The sequence below is a fragment of the Talpa europaea genome (genome assembly GCF_964194135.1).
Source record: "Talpa europaea genome assembly, chromosome: 11".
Taxonomy (NCBI): Eukaryota; Metazoa; Chordata; class Mammalia; order Eulipotyphla; family Talpidae; genus Talpa; species Talpa europaea.
Genome location: NC_140078.1, coordinates 85,280,817 through 85,302,361, shown reverse-complemented (window position 1 = coordinate 85,302,361; position 21,545 = coordinate 85,280,817). Strand labels below are relative to the sequence as shown.

The window sequence follows — 21,545 nt, the reverse complement described above, 5'->3', positions numbered from 1 at the left end:
TGCTTTATATTTAAAACTAGCACTAGCTGTTCTTTTTTAATCATCTTCAAATACATCTCTTTTATGTGGTACACGGCATGTGCTAGATAATGATGTTTCAGCCAATGTGAGGCTGCATATATGAGAATGGTCCCTGGGTTCAGCCTATATAGCAGGCTGTACCATATTGGGTTGTGCTATGAGGAAATCTCCAAAAGCTGCATTTCTCAGGATATAGCCCCGTTAAATGATGCCTTACTCTATCTATACCATGGAGTACTACTCAGACATTCGAAACAATGACACGCTAAATTAGACAGAGAAAGACAAATACCCTATGGTTGCACTTACATGTGGTACAGAAAGAAACAAAGCTAGTCATCAAAATAAAAAAAACAAACTTTCAGGTGCAGAGAAAAGACTAGTGGTTACCAGAATAAAAGGGAGCTGGGAGCAGCTGAAATGGGTGAAGGAAGTCAATTGTATAGTAATGGATGGAAACTAAATTTTTGGTGATGATCATGATGTAGCCTATACAGATGTCAAATTATACTGCTGTGTACCTGTAACCTTCAAAATGGTATAAACTAAAGTTCCCTCAATTAAAAATTTATTTTATAAATACTTCTGTTTTTAAAAACACTCAATACCTTAGGTCAAAGTGGTAAAAACAACTCATATTCTCACTGCACAGCTTTGCCAACATTCCAAGAGGTTTAATTACCAGAGTTAAATCAAAAGAGAGTGCCAAATAAAACAGGAGAGAACAAAATAGGAGAGAACAATTCCCAACTCATTTTATACAGCCAATTATTACCCTGATACTAATGCCAGACAAAGACATTACTAGAAAACTATAGAAAAATATTCTCCATAAATGTAGACACAGAAATTATCAAGAAAATATATGTAAACCAAATCCATGTAAAAAAATAATATATAATCAAATGGGATTTATGTAAGAAATACAAGACTGATTCAATATTTAAAAAAATCAACAAATGTATTTCCACCAGATCAGCATACTAGGGAAGGAAAATCATAGGATCTTCTCAATAGTTGTATAAAAAGAAGTCAACAAAATTCAACATCTAAACCTTTCAGCAAAGTAGAACTGCATGGGCATTTCTGTAACCTGATTTTAAGGGCATCTGTAGAAAACCTACAGCTCACTTTCTTCTAATGTTGAAAGATTGAATGTTTTTCACTTAATTTCAAAAACATGGTTGGATGTTAACTAGATTTACTATGGTGATCATTCTGCAAATATCATATCATATACAAATATCATATACAAATAGAAAATCACTATGTTGTATACCCGAAACTAATATGTTAATTGTATCTCCCTTACATAAGAGAAAGAAAAGACATGGAAGTCTTGTTAACATGTTGAGATAGATGTTAAAAAGATTCAGATTCAAATTCGCACATTTTATTTATTTATTTTTAAATTTTATTTTTATATTCCCCACACAATTACAACTGCCTTATTTTGACCCCAACCCCTCCTTTTCCAGCCCCCCACCCCCCATAGAGTGTCTCTGGTTCATAGCTGTTTGTTGATTTTGATATTTTTCTTTCTTATAGTTATTCTTTTACCTGGTCCCTTACTTAAGTTTTCTAGATTCCTGTTATGAGTGAGACCATCGGTATTTTTCTTTTTCTTTCTGGCTTATTTCGCTGAGCATGATCCCTTCCAGCGCCATCCATGTTGCTGCAAATTGCATGTGTTTATCTTTTTTGAATGCTGAGTAATATTCCATGGTGTATATGTACCACATCTTCTTGATCCAGTCATCTATTTTTGGGCATTTGGGCTGTTTCCACAGCTTAGCTATTGTAAACAGTGCTGCTATAAACATAGGGGTGCAGGTACTCGTTGGAATTGATGTTTCTGTGTCCTTTGGGTAAATATCTAGGAGTGGAATTGCTGGATCATATGTGTCCTATATGAACTTTAAAAATAAAGCAAAAAGATATTTTTTCTAGCAAAGAAAAGAAAATATCCTAAGTACAACAGTATAGAAATATATCTAGGAAGAGTATAATATGAAAGACCTATGCATAGAAAACTATAAAATTCTGTTACATAGTCATTAAATGAAAGTAAAATTAAAGGAGAAAAACTCCATGTCAATGATTGGGTTTCTTGATATCTAAAGATGACATTTTTCCAAAACTAGTTTATGCAATGCCGATCAAATGCCACCCCATCTTCTGTGTAAAACTTCACAACCTGAGTATAAAATCAATATTGAAATAGATAAGGTCAAGAGGAGCCACAGATTTTCATGAAAAGAGAACAGAGTTTTCTACAAAAGATTAAGAAATATTACAAGACTAGAGTAAGAAAGAAAAGGAAGTACTTACTAACTCAAGGGTAAAATACTGTTTTAAGCCAAGGCAAGGGTATTCACTCTTACTATTCCTATTCAAGATGGTACTAGAAGTTTGAGTAAGTAAATATTGCACAAAAATTTTGTGTCAACACAATTTTTAATTTCTCTTAGATAAATTCATTCAAGTGTGAATACTGGGTCATAGGGCAAATGTATGTTTAATTTTATTTATTTATTTTATTTATTTATTTTTAAAGATTTATTTTTTTTTATTTTTTTTTATTTTTTTTAAATAATAAATTTTATTTTTATATTCCCCCATACAATTGCAAACGCCCCATTCTGACCCCAATCCTTCCCCTCCCGCCCCCCACCCCCCAAAAAGTGTCTCTGGTTCATAGTTTTTTGTTGATTTTGATTTTCACTTTCTTATATTCATTTTCCTGGTCCCTTATTTAAGTTTTCTAGATTCCTGCTATGAGTGAGACCATCCGGTATTTTTCTTTTTCTTTTTGGCTTATTTCGCTGAGCATGATCCCTTCCAGCGCCATCCATGTTGCTGCAAATTGCATGTGTTTATCTTTTTTGAATGCTGAGTAATATTCCATGGTATATATGTACCACATCTTCTTGATCCAGTCATCTATTTTTGGGCATTTGGGTTGTTTCCAAAGCTTAGCTATTGTAAACAGTGCTGCTATAAACATAGGGGTGCAGGTGCTCTTTGGAATTGATGTTTCTGTGTCCTTTGGGTAAATACCTAGGAGTGGAATTGCTGGATCATATGGAAGCTCTATGTTTAGTAGGTCCAGAAATCTCCACACAGCTCTCCATAGTGGTTGGACCAGTTTGCACTCCCACCAACAGTGCAGAAGAGTTCCTTTTTCTCCACACCCTCGCCAACATTTGTTGTTGCTAGTTTTTTAATATGTGCCATTCTCACTGGTGTGAGATGGTATCTCATGGTAGTTTTGATTTGCATTTCCCTGATTACAAGTGATGTTGAACATTTTTTCATATGCCTGTTGGCCATTTGCATTTCCTCTTCAGAGAAGTTTCTTTTTAGCTCTTCTGCCCATTTTTTGACTGGATTATTTTCTTTGTTGTTGCTGAGTCTCATCAGCTCTTTGCAGATTTTTGTGATCAGTCCTTTATCATTAGTTTTGGGTGCAAAAATGTTCTCCCAGTTGGTGGGGTTTCTCTTTGTTTTTGTTATTGTCTCTTTTGCTGTGCAGAAACTCTTTAATTTGATGTAGTCCCAGCTGTTTATCTTTGTCTTCACTATCACTGCTTTGGGTGATGTGTCTGTAAAGATGTCTTTGATGTGCAAATCCCGTAGTGTTTCGCCTATATTTCCTTCTATGTATTTTATGGTTTCAGGTCTTATGTCTAGTTCTTTAATCCATTTTGAGTTGATTTTTGTGTATGGTGTGAGGTAGTGGTCAAGCTTCATTCTTTTGCATGTAGCGACCCAGTTTTCCCAGCACCATTTATTGAACAAACTTTCTTTGCTCCAATGCATAGTCTTTGCTCCTTTGTCAAAGATTAGTTGACCGCTAAGCCAAAATATTTTCCAGTGCTTTCTCATCAGAATGTTATGAGAATTCTCGTTGCTTCTGCATCCTGATCAGTGTTGGATGTTATCAGGTTTTCTTTTTTAATTAGTCATTTTAGTAAGTAATAGAAGTAGCTCAATATCACTGTAATTTGCATTTCCCCAATGACAAATGGTGTTGAACATATTACATCTTCACCATCTGTATCTTCTTTAGTGAAGTGCCTGTTCAACATTTGGCCAATTTTTTCACCGGGCTGTTTCTTTTGCTTATTATTGAGTTCTGGATACAAATGGTTTGTCAGATTCATGATTTGTAAATACGTTCTCCCAGTCTGCAGCTTGATTTTTCATTCTGTTACTAATACCTGTCATAGATCAGAAGCTTTCAACTTTGATGAAGTTCAACTTCTTCATATATTTTTTTCTTTCATATATTAACTAAGAAACATTTGCCTAAACCATGTAAAATAGTCCAGGTTATTCCACGGAAGAGATCTCACAAAGAGTGGCCCCAAGGATGAAAGGCAAGTTGCATGTAAAACCTGAGTGATCCTTCTTGGGGTGGCCCCTTCTTGGTTCAGCCTGAACCAAAACTTCAGATAATGCAGTCCCGGCCCACACTTGACTGAAATTTTGTGGGAGACAGAGTCCGAACTACCCAGCTAAGCCACTCCTGGATTCCTCACCATTGAAAATGGTGAGACTATAAAAAGGCATATAGTATGCGATGATTAGTTGCACATTCATGGATAATTTATACAGCTGCCCTCACTGTAGTCCAGCGGGCATGACCCCTCACCTAAGCTGTGACAAATACCCGCTAAATAGCCTCCGGGTCCCAGGGCTCCCTCCAAAACACAATCCCCCACACCACAGTTAAAACAACCTTTGACAACCTTTGTGCAGGCCTCACTGCTGATGAAGTTCAAAATTCTGCAAAAAATCTTCCTTCCTATATTTATTAAGAATAAAGGTCAAACTCCTGCCAGGCATAGAAGACTTGTACCATCTAGGTTTTCAGAAAAGTCTTTCATGATCGTACTGTCTAAAATAAGTGCCCTTCTTCAACACTTTTCCATTCTGTTTATTGAATTCTTAACATCTTTCATTTTGTAAAGTTACTTCCTTTATTTCTACTTATGTAGTAACCTAATACGTATTTAGGGCCTGCATTTCTAACTAATGCACAAGATCCATAAGGGTGAAGACTTTGTGCTATTTATCCCCATATATTCACAGTGATATATCTTTTGATATATACATGCATATGTGTATCTATGTGTCTGTCTGCCTATCTATCATCTATTATCTAACAAGCCAGCCAGCCATGCTCAGTAGTACTACTAACAAATGGAAAATATTAGAGTGCTAAGTTATATATATGAACTATTCACAAGCTAGATGACTTGCTATACCCTTTCTGCTCTTCCATTACATTTTGGAGAAAATCAGTAGAAATAGCAAAGTATCCCAATACTTTTAGGGACTCACTATAATTGTAGCACACATAGAACTTGACCAACTTAGAATCTAAAATAATACTTTGCCTGGTAGTTCTAATGCTATAGAGAAATTATCTTCTTTTTATAAAATTGCCATTGGTTTTGAAAGGCAAGAACTAAGGAGTGTACTCAGAGTGATGCTATTCATTCCAGTTTATTTAGATAATGGCAGAAACTCGGACAGATGTCTGCAAAAACACAGATGACTGAGAGGTATTTTTACAGAGAGCAGAAGCTAATATTGGCTGGCCATTTGGAAGATTCTGGTCATAACAGTAATGTTTCTATTACTCTTTCCTCATTTGTGATCATATTTGGAGTAGAGGCAAGGTTTTATTTCAGAAACCATGGTCATAAAGGCATTCGTGTGCTACAATGGAAATTCAAAAATGACAGCAGAAAACATTTTATATATAGCACATTACGCAAAAAGCTAGGGTTAAAAAAATCTCTCCTTTGAAAGAACAAATGATCCAGAAAAACTATAGCAAGTTTGTACTACAACCTATACCTGTCAGACCTCAGGGTCTCTGGTTCAGTTCCTAGATTCTTGCACTGTCATTTTTACTATGAGTGTGACTTTGGATACATTGTTCTGCTACTCTATTTTCTAGAAAAAATGGCCTATGAAGTGCACCTTGTTTCTTGCAAGGAGTTGTCCCAATCATATGACAATAGATGAGAAGCATTTTGAAATACTACACAGCTTCAAGGCATATCCACCCCTCCCCCCAGGGAGCTTTCACCCACCCCATGTGTGTCATACTCCCAAATAATAGCCACACCTGAAACCCCAGTGCAGACCCACCCTGGATCAGATAGGGTGAAGATAGTATTTCTTTTTCCCAACAGCATCGTTATTTGATTAATTTTGATTGATAGAGTTATTATGACAGGGAGCTTCAGGATGGAAAATTCAACACCCAATTCGAATACTTTCTGCATAGAGGTAAGTCCATATGCTTCAGTCCACTGACGGTGAGGTGTGCAGTGCTGCGCACTGCTGAATCAGCCTCTGTAAAAATAGACACTTCATCCACTCACCATGCTAAGGTGCACAACACACTTTGGTACCCAAATTCACAGAATGAAAACAGCATGCACAGACCACATGAGAGTCTACCCCCTACATTGAACTCTTCTGGGAAAAATGAGACTGTCTCTATCACAATAGGCCTCTATGAAAGTGCACATTGAAATAAACCCTGCTGGGCCTCCCTGGTGTTGCAAGGGATTTAAGCACAGCACTGTGAAGATATCCATAGCCTCTGCAGCATGAGTTCTATCCCCAGCCAGCCAGGGAGGTGACCCACATGGCAACTGCAGCTCCCCTCAGCACTGTATTTCAGTCAATCCACCTGTTCTGCTCCCCCTCTCTGTCTCTGGTGAATCCTCTGCCCCCACCCCGAGACCTCTGGCCTGTACCCCAGTTCTTGTATTCATAAATAAATAAATCTTTTTAAAACAAGTTTAAAATAAATAAAATAGACCCTTCTTTATTACTTAGTTTTAGGTCTTTTAATATAACACATCAGTCCTTATAAAACTAACATTGGGAAGTTTTCATTTCTAACTTTTTCCTGAGGAAGTATGAAGGCAGTACCACCAGATTCCCTCCTTTGGTCCATTATCTCACCAGAACACTCATCCTCCAGCCGGGGGTGAAGACCTCCCTGCTCTGACTTTCTCAGGACTTCCATTCTCTCTTCCTCAAAGCTAACTGTCATTCAAATCTCAGAACTGCAGAGTGACCCTGGACACCATGGAAATCTTAAAATTATTTTTAGAAATTGGAATGGACTGAATTTGCTTCAGTATTTCATTTTATGTGCTGCAGTGCAATATAAGAAACTGTAATGGACCTGAGAGAAAATATTCTTGCTTTCTTAGTTTCATAAAGGCTATGTTGACTGAAATTCTAGAAATTCCATGATTACCCTTCTCACAACAGATGCTCTAAGGGTATGTGACACAGTGATTTGATTTTCTGTAGTCTTTTAAGAGCACTCAAAGTTCTGTGTCAGTTCAAAATCAAATGGACACTATATTTGGTTAATGTGGGGGGGGAAACCACAGAACAAATAAGTTCAAAGCAAGATAGGTCCAGGGACCCACAAAAGTCACAACAAATATCATTCCATACAGATCTGACCAGGATATTTTATAGGTACAAGAAATAATGCACACATAAGGGCTTTGAGTTCCCTATAAGAAGTGTAGTATTAAATTGTTTTTCCTATAATGATACATTTCAGTAGCCTTCGAGTCAACCATTAACTATTAAAATCTTCTAATACTCCATGAAAATGCCGAGGGTTCTGGCAATACCAGACAGGTCTAATTTGATTCCTCAAACTTTGGTGGCATTCAAGAAAGTAGATCTTTCCTTTTGTACTTGTGGGTTACACTCTGCTGAAATATCAGTGGAAACTGCTTGTACATTTCCCTGTTTGCACATGCCAGTCTGTGACTAGAGGATGGGACAGCTCGGGAAAAAGTTGCTGAGTGAAGGGAAGAATCTTCCCTGTAAGACTGTGGGCTCGGGAACAGAGGCTGTGCTCCCACCTTATGGCCAACCCCACATGCCTGGCAGGTGATAGCATCTGGAAAACCTTTGAGCCTTTGATAAGCACTCCTTGGAGTCAAGCATGCCCTGGGGGCTGTTGGCAGCAGAGTGGCCAAAGGACACTGAAGACGCAGCCAGCCTGACGCACACACTGAAGCCCAACTCTGGAATCTATTACTTAGAGTTAAATGAATTTTGATTTTTTTTATTTGAAAGCAGGAGGAAAAAGAGAGCAGGAAAGGGCTTACTTTAAAATGTGGGTATTTGAAAAGGCTAAGAAACGAGACATGGTGAGTGGTGGGGGAGGCACAGGGTGGTTCCCAAGGGCAGATGGCAGCACCTGGAGTCAGCTGTGCCCCAGGCGCCAGCACAATCAGGTCTGTTCCTGGTTGCCCCCAAAAATACAGAGACAAGACCTAGGTGTCTTTCACAGCACAAGTCATTAAAGATAGTCTTTTAACTGGAAATGTAATGAGGCATGGAATTAGATACCATTTGTAAAACCACACACCTCTCAATATGTTAGAACTCTGCTGCCTCGCCCAGGCAAACTCCAGCCAGCACACGTCCTCTAGACAACTGCAAACCAAGCCCAGTTTTAAAATATCTAATTCACTGACACTGGGAAAAATGAGGAGGGGCTACGGTTCAGGTTTTCTTAAGCATTTCTACCAGGTCACACTTTCAATACGCTTTGTGTCACGCACATAAACATCACTTGGTAATTCTGTGCTTCTTTTCAGAGAGGGCCGGGAGGGAAAGCCATCTCGTCCAAGAGAAGAGAAAAATTAAATATAACGAGACTGCCCCTTTGTGGTGACATGGTTACACATACCACACACACACACACACACACACACACACACACACACACACCCATACTTTTATCAGCTCTATTTCAAGCTCCCAAAATATGGGACTCTTATAAGGTTGCCTTCAAATGAATGTGATCCGATTTGGATTGAATCATCATCCCTCTTAAAAGGAAGCGCCTCTAATGTCCACATTTATATGAATAATGACACTGCAAAACAAATTTCATCACTACTAAATTTATGTTTTTTAAATAAAGGGTGCTATCAAATATCTGTGGACCATCTTTTAGTCATCAAATCATTTTATACCCATTTGAAGTAATGGTCGTCTATCAAATTGTTACAGTGGAGAGAAACTGGACATGGATGAGATCCTGTACTTAGCTTTATCATTGCTTCTTTATGTGAAACCAGAAAAAATATCTCTTCATTTAAAGTTAATGAGTCTTGAAAATTGGAAATAGTTTTCAACTTAATAATTCCTAAGGATAAGTCTGATCAACATTATTAAACTGGGCAGAATGAGAATAGGGGGTCAGGAAAAAAAAAAGTTTTCTTACTTGGATAAAACAAAGTAACATTTTTTAGGGTGTCTTCTGCAATTTGAGTACAAGCGAAAAATAGATGTTTTCATTACAGTCAGGGAGTCCACAATAAAGTGGGATATTTTGTTAAAGTTTAATGAACTACCTGCCCATGTTAGGTAAAAAGTGACCACAAGTATTTAGATCATAGAGTTCTCAAAATCTTATGCAATGAAGGGGAAGGAATTTTCTCTGAGAAGTTATTAATCCACAAGAACAATGAGAATGGGCGGGGCAACAAAAGGGATGGAATCTTCCAGGGAATTTCTGGAAGAGGGCGAGCAGGAGAATGGATATAGGCTCACCAGAAGTCTCAGCCTATGACGTGTCTGAGAAGAGGGAGGCAGAAAAGAAGGTGAGGCCTGAGGGAGAAGGGGGAAGAGAGAAGCTCAAAATGTGGGCTCAAGATCAAGTCCCCAAGCCCCCTCCCACATCCACACGTGGCAGCAGCAGTAAACTGAGTACCCTCTGCCACCAACAGAAAACTGGATTTAAAAATTTAAAAATAAAATAAAATAATGGAACCAGCCAGAAATCAAAACACAATGGGACTTGGATGAAGCACTAGGCTGAAATCAATGGAATTTGGTAAAATTGTATGAACTGAACATGGCTCCCTGTGGCCCCTCTGTCCACACTGCTCCCAGAGTGACAACAGGCAGATGGACACTGCTCCCCAGTGAGACACTGGGTGCGGCCACTGAAAAAAGTTTATAGACTGACTTTGGTGGGATTCCAAAGGAACGCCCCTTTATGTTCCAAAGAAGTGTGCCAGATGACAGCTTTAACAGGAACACCTAGCACTTCCAACAGCCTTTGTAGTGTCTTTTTTGTAAGTAGTAAAGGACAGTCCAGGAGTATTAGATATTTGAGAAAAGAAATGCAAAGATCTCACAAATAGACAAAACTTACCAAGTGTTGCAAAAGAAAAAAGGGGGGTGCCAGAAAATAAAGCAAAAATAAAAAAAAATAAAGAGGGGGAAAGTCTAATTGTCTATGAGCATAAAAATAGGATTCCATAAAAATGAAACAAAGAACAAGGTCGATCTCTTAAAAATATTATGCAGGTTTTCCGTTTCTCCTGACTCTGTCTTGGAAGAGTATATGCTTCTAAGAATGTATCATTTCTTCCATACTTCCCAATGGGAGAAAATATTTGCACACCATATCTCAGACAGGGGGGCTGATATCCCAAATCGATCAAAAACGCATACAACTCAGAAAGAAAACAAACAGCCCAATCACATATGGAGCAGAAGGGCAAAACAGACACTTCTCCAAGGAAGACAGAGATAACTTACAGGCACATGAAAAAAAAAAATGCATTATCACTTAGGGCCACTGTATTAAAATAGTCCAAAGCCATGTGCTCATGAGCCAGTCATAAAAACGTAGAAGTAAATCCTCTAACATGCTAGGAGTATGTTATCCTCACATGTAATTCAATCGCTAGTTTGCAGTGGCCACTGTCCAACACAGTAGCCACGAGTCACATGTTGGAGGGTTAAATTAAAACTTAATCATATGTGAAACCCACAGTCTCTGTCACACTAGCCGCAGGTGGGACAGCACGGGCACAGCATATCCTCGTCACTGCAGAAGAGCCTACTAGACAGAAAGTCACTTACTGACGGTCACTTTGTCCTTATCCCCCAACATGACGTTGTTTGGCGTCAGATCTCTGTGGACAATCCTCTTCTCCTTATGTAAGTACCGGAGAGCCAAGCACAGCTTGAAATAGCAAAGAGAACACAGATTTTACTTCCCCCAATATTGAGAAAACCACTGGTCATTACCACCCGTGTCTCTAAGAAATCAACTCACGACTTTGCTGTTTTACAGAGAAAAAAACAGAATGAAGATAAGGCATACCTGGATGAATATTTTCCATAATCTCTCTTCAGTAAAATGATGCTGTTTTTCCTTCAAAGAACTGAAATGCTCTCCAAGAGGGGCCCCTTCTATGAGTTCCATAACTATATATAACCGGTCATCTACATAAAAACGAAACAAGAAAGCGATTTAAATTCGATGAAGATATTTTGAAAAAAGTTTAAGTTGGAATTCAAGCTTCCAAACAAATGAATTAAATGAAACAAAAATAAGCGTTAAGATTATAAAAACAGGGCCTCCCCGGTGGCGCAGCTGTTGAGCGCTGGGTTGCGAAGCTGCTCGCAACCTCTGCAGCGCCGGTTCGATCCCCGGCTGCTCCCCGGCCACCGGAGGAGGGTCCCACATGGCGCGCAGACCTCTCCTGCCGCCCGCTGCTCCCCTCAGCAGTGTATTTCATCAGTCTGCCTGTTCTGTTCCCCACTTTGGCTCTGGTGAATTCTCTCTCTCACCCTCCCGCGCTTCTGACTGTACCCAGTGCTTGTATAAATAAATAAATCTTTAAAAAAAAAAAAACACTAGCTGTATGAATTAATTCAAACACATTTAAAAAAAAAGATTATAAAACCAAAGTAGTGCTTCACAGAGGGAAGGGGTTGGGGATAGGTAAAAGCGGTCAGTGACATGGTGAAAGACAGAACTGGACTTTCAGTGGTGAAATGAGCTGACTTATAATGATGCACACATGAAACCTAAAATGTTATAATGCAATGTTACTTCATTAAAAAAATTAAAATATATCTATAGCCAAGCGTTCCATATGTGTGCTGGACAGGACACTAAATAAGATATGGATCCTCTCAGCCTTGGAGGAGATGGAGGTTAGGGGGTTTCTGGCCACTGGAGCCCAGCAACAATCTCTTCCAGCCCAGGCAGCCTACAAGCCTAAGTTTATACTGGCAAATATTAGCATTTTCTATGTCCGTGAGGATGAGGCATGGTTGGGCACCAAAGAGAAGCAGGAAATGATCCCAAGTCCGGCAGGATTTCCTAAGAACATGTAAACCTACCTTTCCTCTCATGTAAACCCACCTTTCCTCTCAACAGTCTCACATTTACTCTTAAAGCAAATCACATATTCAGGAAACTGTGTTTTAAATAACCGTAGTGTTTTATAACCTCAGAGATTTACCTCACAGAATTTGACAGTGGTATCATGCCCTGGTCTTGCAAAGATAGCTGGAAATATTACCCCTGATAGCAAATTCTGTTAATCTCCCTCAAGAGCAGAGAAAACTGGGTTTCTCCTGCTTTTATCTTACGGACATGGTGAAGGTCATAACTGATTGTGTTTGTCTCTTTGCTTTGGATGCCAAGAAACAAAAGTAAATGCTACTTTCTCCTCCAAAATCAGTATGAAACTAACAATGGTACTGGTATGTTAACAATGGTATGTAATATATATCTTTTGTGACTTTTTGGATGTATATGAATTATGTACACAACATATACAAAAATGAAATACGATACATGGTGTGCAATTTATACTTTTTCCATTCAATCGCTGTCTATATCAGTACATAAAGAGCCATACCATTCTTTTTGCTGGCTGCTTAATATTCCACAGTAGCAGACATAATATTTAGTCATTCTAGTCTCCAAAAAATAAACATATTGTTTACAATTTTTTATAATTCCAGGAAGCTTTTATTTTATGTAGCAAATGTATTCATCACTTCAATTTTTATTTTCTCGCCCTCATACACTTTCCTAATCTACTGTTATCATATTTTATGTATTTTTAAGTACTGTCATTTTGGGTGGCTGATGTCAGGTTGTAAAAAGAAAAATTATCTTTTTTTTTTAATTAATACAAGTTGCATCATTTCAGTACCAGTCAGAAGCCAGTCTTGATGTCTGAAGGTATACACACTAAATTATAGGAAATGATTCTTACATTAAGAACAAATAAATGGCCAAGGGGGCAGGATTTACTGGAGAGACTGGGCACTGAGTTCCTCTGAGTCTTCTAGATGGAGGGAGATGGGTAAGATCAGAACATACTAAAGCACACAAAAGGTTTGCTTAACAACAACACTGACAACCAGGCAGTGAGGAGACCCCAATTATTGCCTTGTAGCTCTTCAAATCTTCCTTCAAAGAGGGCTTTGAAATTTCAGGTGTGACGCAAAGTACTAGGGCTTATCAATACTAGTGTTTTTTTTTAGCCAAAGGTCAGATATTATTTTTCACAAGTGACCTGGTTGGGCTTCATCTCAGGGTGTTTATTCCCTCCTGCTCCTTCATCCTGGCACAGGGCCCGCCTGCCGGCTGCTGCAGAATCGGTCAGAGCTCCATCGCCACCTTGTGGCATTTAGCTGAACTTCAAGTAGAAGAATCTCAATTTATTCAAGTAAAAGAAATCTCCCAATTTATTCTGGTGTTGAAAACGTCATCGGATTCAACCAAAACAAGATTTCCTTTTATTTTTTTCTTTAAAAAGCCACTATCTTTTAACTTTCTTCTCTCTTGGTCCTATTCAGGCTTTTATTATGTATTAAAATAGCTATAATAACTATGTTGGTGTGTTCAGTGTCTTTCATATAGGAGGGTTTTTTTTTTTAATAGCTATTTTACAGTTATTTTGTAAATATCTTCAGATTACTGACTATATCACTGTTCCACTGACCAAGAAAGGGATGCACAAGCTCATCTACTGTCATATAAGCAACAAAAAGGGCAAGGACGTCGAGTATTATATCTTAAGATATTTTGACATAAAAATGTAACAGAGACTTTTCCTAATTGGAGTTATCATGCAAACTCATACTTACTTTCTAGAAATGTTTTGTAATAGCGTACAACGTTGGGGTGATAAAGCTATAAGACAATAAGAGACAAAATCAGGAACACACTTTAACATCCAAACTTGTTTTCACAGTAATTTAGACTTCATATTTGAAAATGACAAAAATCATTGTATTTGTACTTATTTTTAACAAAACATTTTCAAATATTACCTGAGCTTTCTCCTGATTCTTACTTGCTACTTATAAAACTCCTTGTCTTAGCAGGCCCCTCTATAACTTCATCTAATTGCAGCATAAATCAAATTTTAAAATGATTGTGCTTAGTCACCTAACTTAAGTAAAATGGAGAAATACAGAACTGGAAGGAAACTTAAGATTTCATTTAGCACTCTATGTCCCACCGCCACACACAGATCAGTGTTGGTGAGAAAATGGAAATGAAGTGATTTATGTTGAATACATTATGTTCACTGCTCTTTACTTCTCCTTACCAGTTAAATATTTATATCCACTGTGGTGTCTATTTCCACCACTTGTGTCCTTTTGTGCTCTCCAAAATGATGAGTGTGAAACAAATAATCTATGAGTCATTAACTCCATTTAAATTATAATAGTAGGGCCTCCCTGGTGGTGCAAGGGGTTAAACACAGCACTGTGAAGCTATCTGCAGCCTCTGCAGCATGAGTTCAATCCCCAGCCAGGGAGCTACCCACATGGCACAGCAGACCTCTCCTGTCTTGCCCACTGCTCCCCTCAGCAGTGTATTTCAGTCAGTCTGCCTGTTCTGCTCCCCACTCTGTCTCTGGTGAATCCTCTCACCTCTCTGCACCTCTGGCCTACACCTCAGCACTTGTATGCATAAATAAATAAATCTTTTTTTAAAAAATAAATTATAATAGTACTTGGCAAGGGCTCCCTCCTTGACCAACTTTAGTCAGGCTCCTCAGGGCCCTCTTCTCCTTGCAGCCTCATCCCTGGCCTGCCCTGTCTCAGCAAGAACACTGCTAGGCCAGTTTATGTTAATAGACATATCGTGGTGATCATTTTGCAATAAAAATATCAAATCATTATGTTGTACATCTGAAATGGATGCAATGCTATTATCTCAATTTAAAAAAGAGTCCAGTACGTATGCTCTTTGACATAAATTCACCTCAGGAAGAAACATGGAAAGCCTACTTTTTGAAAAAGAGTCATTTTCTATAAGAGGAGTAAAATTTTTATAGTTGCTTATATCTAACTGCTTCTCCTTTTGGTTTTTCCTCTTGTCTTGTTGAAGGGTAGTCTGCTGGCTGTCCACCAAACCCTGCCCTCCCGTCCCCAGTGCAGTGGAGCTGTTGTCAGACACGACTTCCCAGTCACAGAGCTTGTCTCTCAGTCTCTTTTGCCACCAACACGAGGACCCATCACTCAGTTCCCACCAACAGGACATGAGGAGAAACGTGTACTCCTGTGTCTAACCCAGAAACACTGAAGAGCTTCAGTGTCTTCTTCCAATCTGGATATGACCGCACCTGTGGCAGGTCCATCTCTGCAGATGAAGACGATGCCTTGGGAGGCGGCAGGGAAGTCACAGAGGAAGAACTGACACCTACTGTCCACCTGGGACAGAGGGCACCACCAACCAGGTCCACTCACACGGGGACTCTGAGGTAACAGAGCCAGCCCACTACTCTGTGTTGGTGTGTTCAGTGTCTTTCATATTGGAGGGTTTTTTTTTTTTAATAGCTATTTTATAGTTATTTTGTACATATCTTCATTTTGTAAATATCATATTTTGTAAATATCATTTTCATTTGTAAATATCATATTTTGTAAATATCATTTATTTTTAGGTCCATGTACGTTGCAACCCCTTTGTTATTACAGCTCAGTCTTAACCTTAATAAATACATTCTCCCATTCTGTTGCTTATCTGCCCTTACTTCCTCCTTTTAGGCCTCAGTATTGTTATCCTTTCCATTGGTTCAGTCCTCTGGCAGAAGTGCAGTTGTGGGGTTTTGAAGTATCTCAAAGTTCAAGCAGATGCCCCACCCTGACACTTTTCTGAGGAAAAGTACAAGACAAACAGTACACCTCATCAACTGCAAGTGGCCGGAAGATTTTAAACAATATGAGATGCAGTAAGCGGCCAGAACCATACTCTGGATCCAGCTCACGGGCCAGGAATAGTCCAGATTTGAGTTCCAATGAAAATCCTGGATCACTTTTAAGACACATGTTCTAACCTTGTGCTATAATGAAACAATGTTGCTGAAGCTGAATTTGCTTAAATAGAAGCAAGCACTAACTTCATATAGGTCTAGTCTCTGAGGACAGAAAAATCAGCTATGTAAAAAAATCTATTAATGATAATATTTACTATAATTTATGAACTGGAGTTAGAATCATAGATTTCAATGATGAAAGATCATCACATTTATGGTGAGCGTTATGTTCCAGTACAGATGTCACGCAAGTTTAACTAATGGGGAACAAAGAGTCGGGAAGCCGACAGCTCTCCACGGGAGTTATAAATGAACAGTGTTGGTGATGAATGCACACATAAGGGAAGCTGAAAAAGAAACCAATGTGTTCTTGGAGCACAAAAACAAATTCCATTTCTTTCCTGACATGTTTATTCTTTTTCTCCAAACAAATCTTCATAATGATAGTTAATTGAGTTGTTACATTATGTCAGAAGATGCAGCTGATGCCAATAACCCATCTTGAAAATCCACATTTCAGACTTAATAAGCCATATTTGAGGAATGTTCACAGCTTGGTTCCACTTGACAAAAGTCAGGGAACTCTTCCTCATCTTTTTATGCATGTAACTAAGTAACCAAGTGTTCTACAACATAATGAGAAGGGAATGGATGTGCTCACAATAAAAAGAGGATTTTGCATCTATGACTCTCTCTGTGCCATATGCTCAACCACAAGTATTCCCAGACCTTCAAAGAGTGCTTCTATGGTTCAACATCAAGCCTTAGGGGGTAAGCTGGCTAAAATGTCACCATCTCAATGTCAACTATTCTAAACAGAAGCAGTTTTTAAATAGTATATACAAGAATGGCACAAGAACTCTACTTATGTTTAATGACACTTATTTAAGGAACAACATCTCCATCAACAAGAACATTTACCTGCTCTTTAATTATGGTTAATTCAGAAACGATATTCTTGACACTGCTGTCTCGATCTTTTTTATCCTTTCCAAATGCTGGGTTATGCAAGTTGACCTCTTTCATTGCTAAGAGATTTTGACCACTACGCTTTCTAACCTAAAATAAGGAAGGCAAAATTAAAAAAAAAAAAAAAATGGGGTGGGGTGGAAAGGAGAGGAGAAAGATCAATTAATTAGGTCACATGATTAAACCAAATCATCTTTAAACAAGTCAAAAAAACTTCTAAAAATCTATCTGTATTTACACTAAGGTAGCTCAATAACTTGGTATCCCCTGCACCAGTCTGCAGTATTCAGTTGGATATTATTGGGTAAATACAGAAACAATGGAGTGAATGTAAAGAATGTATCATGCATGGGGGGAGGGGCCTTCCTGGTGGCCTAGGGGTTAAGTCTCAGCTATCACCGCTGCAACCTGAGTTAGATCCCCACCTAAGGAGCTAACCTACATAAGGCACAGCAGACCTCTCCTGACGTGCCTTCTGCTCCCCAGCAGCATATTTCAGTAAATCCACTTGTTCTGCTCCCCATTTTATCTCTGGTGAATCCTCTCACCCCCCACACCTCTGGCCTATACCCTAGTTCTTCTACACACATACACACGAGACTGTCATGCATGGGGACAAGCTATTTGGATTATTTTTTGGGAGCTTAATGATGACTTTTGTCTTCAAAAGTCAGTGACCAATTTTCTAAAGCTGAGATACAACAATGTCAATGCAGCTATTTGTTAGACAAAAGCAATCATTCTTGTTCACTGTTTTCAGTGATGAAGGCTCCCATTCAATTGTGTGTGTGTGCCGGGGGTACATCTGGTTTGTTGGGGAACACCAGACATGTTTTTCCCCAAGGGCAAAGTCACCTTGTAGACACAGCCAAAAGCTCCACTTCCAAGATGATCCAAAATCGCATAGTTGCCTATATATTTCGAAGGAGCTTTATTCTGATTAATGCTTTCAATGTTTTCAGCAATTTGCTTCAGTTCATCCTCCTAACCAAAAAATTAGAAAGAAAATGGTTTGCTGTGAAACATTCCATCCTGACCAGATACCAGCCCACTGCGAAAATATTTGAAACTAAAGACTTACCACTAACAAATTCAACTTTGAGACCAACTCTTGGTACGCACTGATATCACGAACATAATGTCCTATATCAATGAAGATCTCAAACAAGTCGGTGGGGAACAACCTACAGGGGAAAACACACAAGTACACTTCATGTGGAACTTGGGGAGCTGCTGGGAATTCCCTCCCACAGAGATCTCGCTCACTCACAGGTTGATTACAGTGAACGCACTTTACTTTCTGAGGTTATCAACTACGTGGGGGAAATATTTATTAGTACTCACCAACTTATTCTCACAAAAATAAACCACAGCTCCAGTTCATAAGGGGTGAGGGAAAATACACACAAAAGATGTGGTACAGATTAAATGAAGTCCTTATTTGTGAGATATTGGAGGCTGAGGAATTAGGGCATTAGGAAGGAGTGCTTGGGTTTTGATGGAGTGCTGAGCACCTCCATAAATGCCATGTGACTCAGTTCTCAGATGAACCCTGCTAGGTGACTATTAACCTAATTTTAAAATGTTTTATGAAAATAAGATAAAAATACCAGCAAATGAAAAAAAAAATGGAACAATGTAGGCATCATTTGAAGGGCTTATTAAGATCTGGAAGTCCACGGAAGCGAATGGTTTGGGGCCTTGAAATGAAACGCTAAGTGCACTTTCTTATCTCCCCCGACACTCAAGCAGGAGATGGAAATAAAGTAATAAAAGAGCAAGTTCCACGCCTCTGGACAAAAGATATTATTGTAACTCAAGTCTTTATAGCCTATGGTGCCTAGTCAATAAAATCCCAGGTAGAACCTGGGCCCTAGAGACAGCCTGACCTGTCTGGCCCTTTGGCACCCTGACCACGCACACAGGGATCTAGCATCTGCTTTCCAAGGGGGTGATTTCTCTGTGTGTCCAGCTCACCAAAACAGACGCTTGACCCTAGAACCTCAGCCACCTTCCCTTCAAGGAGTCCTACCCTACAGAGGATATCCATTGTTTTCCTACTGACTATGAGGAAATAACCAGATCAACTCTGGCCTTTCTAGATGGGCAAACACAAGCACATATTTAGAGGTCATCTATTTAAAGTCTTAATATCAAAAACAAAACTAAAACCCACAGCAGTTGCAATTCTTAAGAGGAGTTGTACTGTTAGAGCAACTCATGCTCTTTATCATCAGTTCCTTCTCAGAATTCAAGGGTCAGGAGGGCAGCTCAGCTCTCTCTGCGGATTCTGAGAATCCTAAGACACGCCCTTTGCATGCTGATTTGGTCTCCTCACTGTTTGCATCTAAAGCACACGTGTGAGAACAGTTCTGGGAAACCGGCCCTGGGTACCTCGGATTTTCCAAGCACCTACCTTTTGAAGAGCGGTCTGTTTCTTTCCATACTGAAGAGGAACCTCAAGGCTCTGAAAGCGTAACACTAGGAAATAATGGGACAGGTGACTCGCAAGCAGCAGCTTGGCATATTCAGAACAAAATGATCAGGCAGGGAACACCAAAGTGGCTTCCTGTGAACGGGCGGCCTACGTGGGAATCAACGCTCGTGAACGCTCGTGACTGAAAACAAAGATCATTGACACCTGCGCTGTCGTATTTAAAAAGTACTTATGTTGTAGCCCTGTTAGCAATCTTGGCCCAGTTTCCATCAGCACTTGTCAGGCATGCCTTTCTAGAAAGTACGAAATGCGCACAGGCAAGAAATAAAATGCCTGTGCTGAGAAAACCAAATGTCCAAAGATTTCCAGGAGCCTCATGGTTTATTTTGTTTCTCCCCGGCTCTATGTGCTTCAATATTTATGTGGCTTCTGTGAGAAAATAAACACTAGGAATGATGACATATAAAAATAGCCACAGGCACACTGGACTCAAACTTGACAAATTGGTCTCTTGAGTAAAGAGCCTGAAGCAGTCCCCAAATAGAACAATCTACAGTAACTCCCCAGCACACTCAGAAAGAGGCCTGGGAGACTTTAACTCAGAAAAATAAACATCTGACATTTTGCAGCGCCAAGGGAAAAAAGAGAGCCCCCAGCTGGCCGCTGCGCCCAAGCCCTAGGCCACCGTGGGGGTGACCGGGGTCTACTGAACTCAAAACTGAAATCATGTCGTAAAATTAGTGATCTGAGTATAGAAGGGTCACGAACAAAATTGCCCAGGGAAGCCAGGCTTATAGCAAAATGGCAGGAAGGCGCCTGATGAGAGAAAGTGGAGACTGAGAAAGTGGAGAACAGGCGTGTTTCTTGGAAACCATTGCGATTTGAATTCTTAAGAACCCTCTGCTGGCTTCACAAATCATATCTGCAGGATGGATTTGACTTTATCTGTTACCCCGCACAGTGTCAGGCATCTGGGGTACACTGAAGAAGTCAGGTGCCACACCTCTATGATCTCATTTGTTGCTCCCCAAAACCTCCGCCTGTATAGCCCACAGGCACCATCAAAAACTCTCTGCCCATTTGACCACTGTTCTGGGGGACAGCTCCCAGACTTATTCAACTACTGCAAAGACTTGCTTTAAATCTGCTTCTCTCATTTCCCTGTCTTAGGGAACACTGAGCCCCTGATGTCCACTCCTCAGAAAAGCACAGGGGACCCTGACTTACAGGCCCTCTTCTTACCTTTGAGTCCTCATATCCTGAAACACCCCCTCCTGCAACATACAGCCCAACCCCACTTGGCAGCCTGGGCACAGGTAAGCGGTCAGCACCCGCCCCCCTGTCTGGGAATGCCCAGAGAGGGCATTCTGTGTGGAATGCCCTTCTACCCTGCAGCAGGTGCCCTTTAGCCTTTTGGCGAGTCCCCTCTCATCCATTAAGATCCCTTTTACAGCTTTTCTTTGTAAAGGTGAAATGCCAGCCACTGTGGTCTGTGCTTCAAGATAGCACTTAAATTTCTTCTTTTATTAGCGTTTGATACAAAAACAAAACATGGTTCTAAAATAAAAAAAGGTAGAACTTACTGACAGGCAACGAAAAAATGTAAATAAGATTACCTAGGTACCCTCTGCAGACAAACCATGGGTAGGCCCTTTATATTGTTTTAACAGAAAGTCCCCTTGGACAGAAGTGGGGCCAGTGCTAACCTAAAATTACAGGCTACGTGATCAAGGTCTCCGCATATTTCAGGAACTTAACATTGAACAATAGGCAGGTTCATTACCTGTAATAGGTTTGTTTTTGCTGCATTCTTTTGCTTGTTTGGTAAAATCAATTTTGCTATTGTATATACACCATTTTCCTGGAAGAATAAAAGGGCCATGTTATTAGAGACCAGTGACAGTGCCATAGAGATACACAAGCTATAGGAGCAACTAAACAATTTT

At 39.6% G+C, this 21,545-nt stretch overlaps 1 protein-coding gene across 7 annotated transcripts in view; it reads right to left on the bottom strand.

Moving 5' to 3' along the window:
* The window catches only part of NEK10 (NIMA related kinase 10), a gene marked incomplete at both ends in the record, with an annotated part of 136,407 nt that overhangs the window by 80,045 nt on the left and 34,817 nt on the right, over positions 1-21,545 (bottom strand). For all 7 annotated transcript variants that reach the window (XM_084246768.1, XM_084246769.1, XM_084246771.1 and 4 more), the window contains 8 exons: positions 10,975-11,077; positions 11,219-11,340; positions 14,011-14,056; positions 17,115-17,252; positions 18,018-18,146; positions 18,244-18,346; positions 19,579-19,643; positions 21,383-21,460. In XM_084246768.1, coding sequence (XP_084102894.1) covers positions 10,975-11,077; positions 11,219-11,340; positions 14,011-14,056; positions 17,115-17,252; positions 18,018-18,146; positions 18,244-18,346; positions 19,579-19,643; positions 21,383-21,460 — 784 coding nt within the window. The remainder of the gene's footprint in view (positions 1-10,974; positions 11,078-11,218; positions 11,341-14,010; positions 14,057-17,114; positions 17,253-18,017; positions 18,147-18,243; positions 18,347-19,578; positions 19,644-21,382; positions 21,461-21,545) is intronic.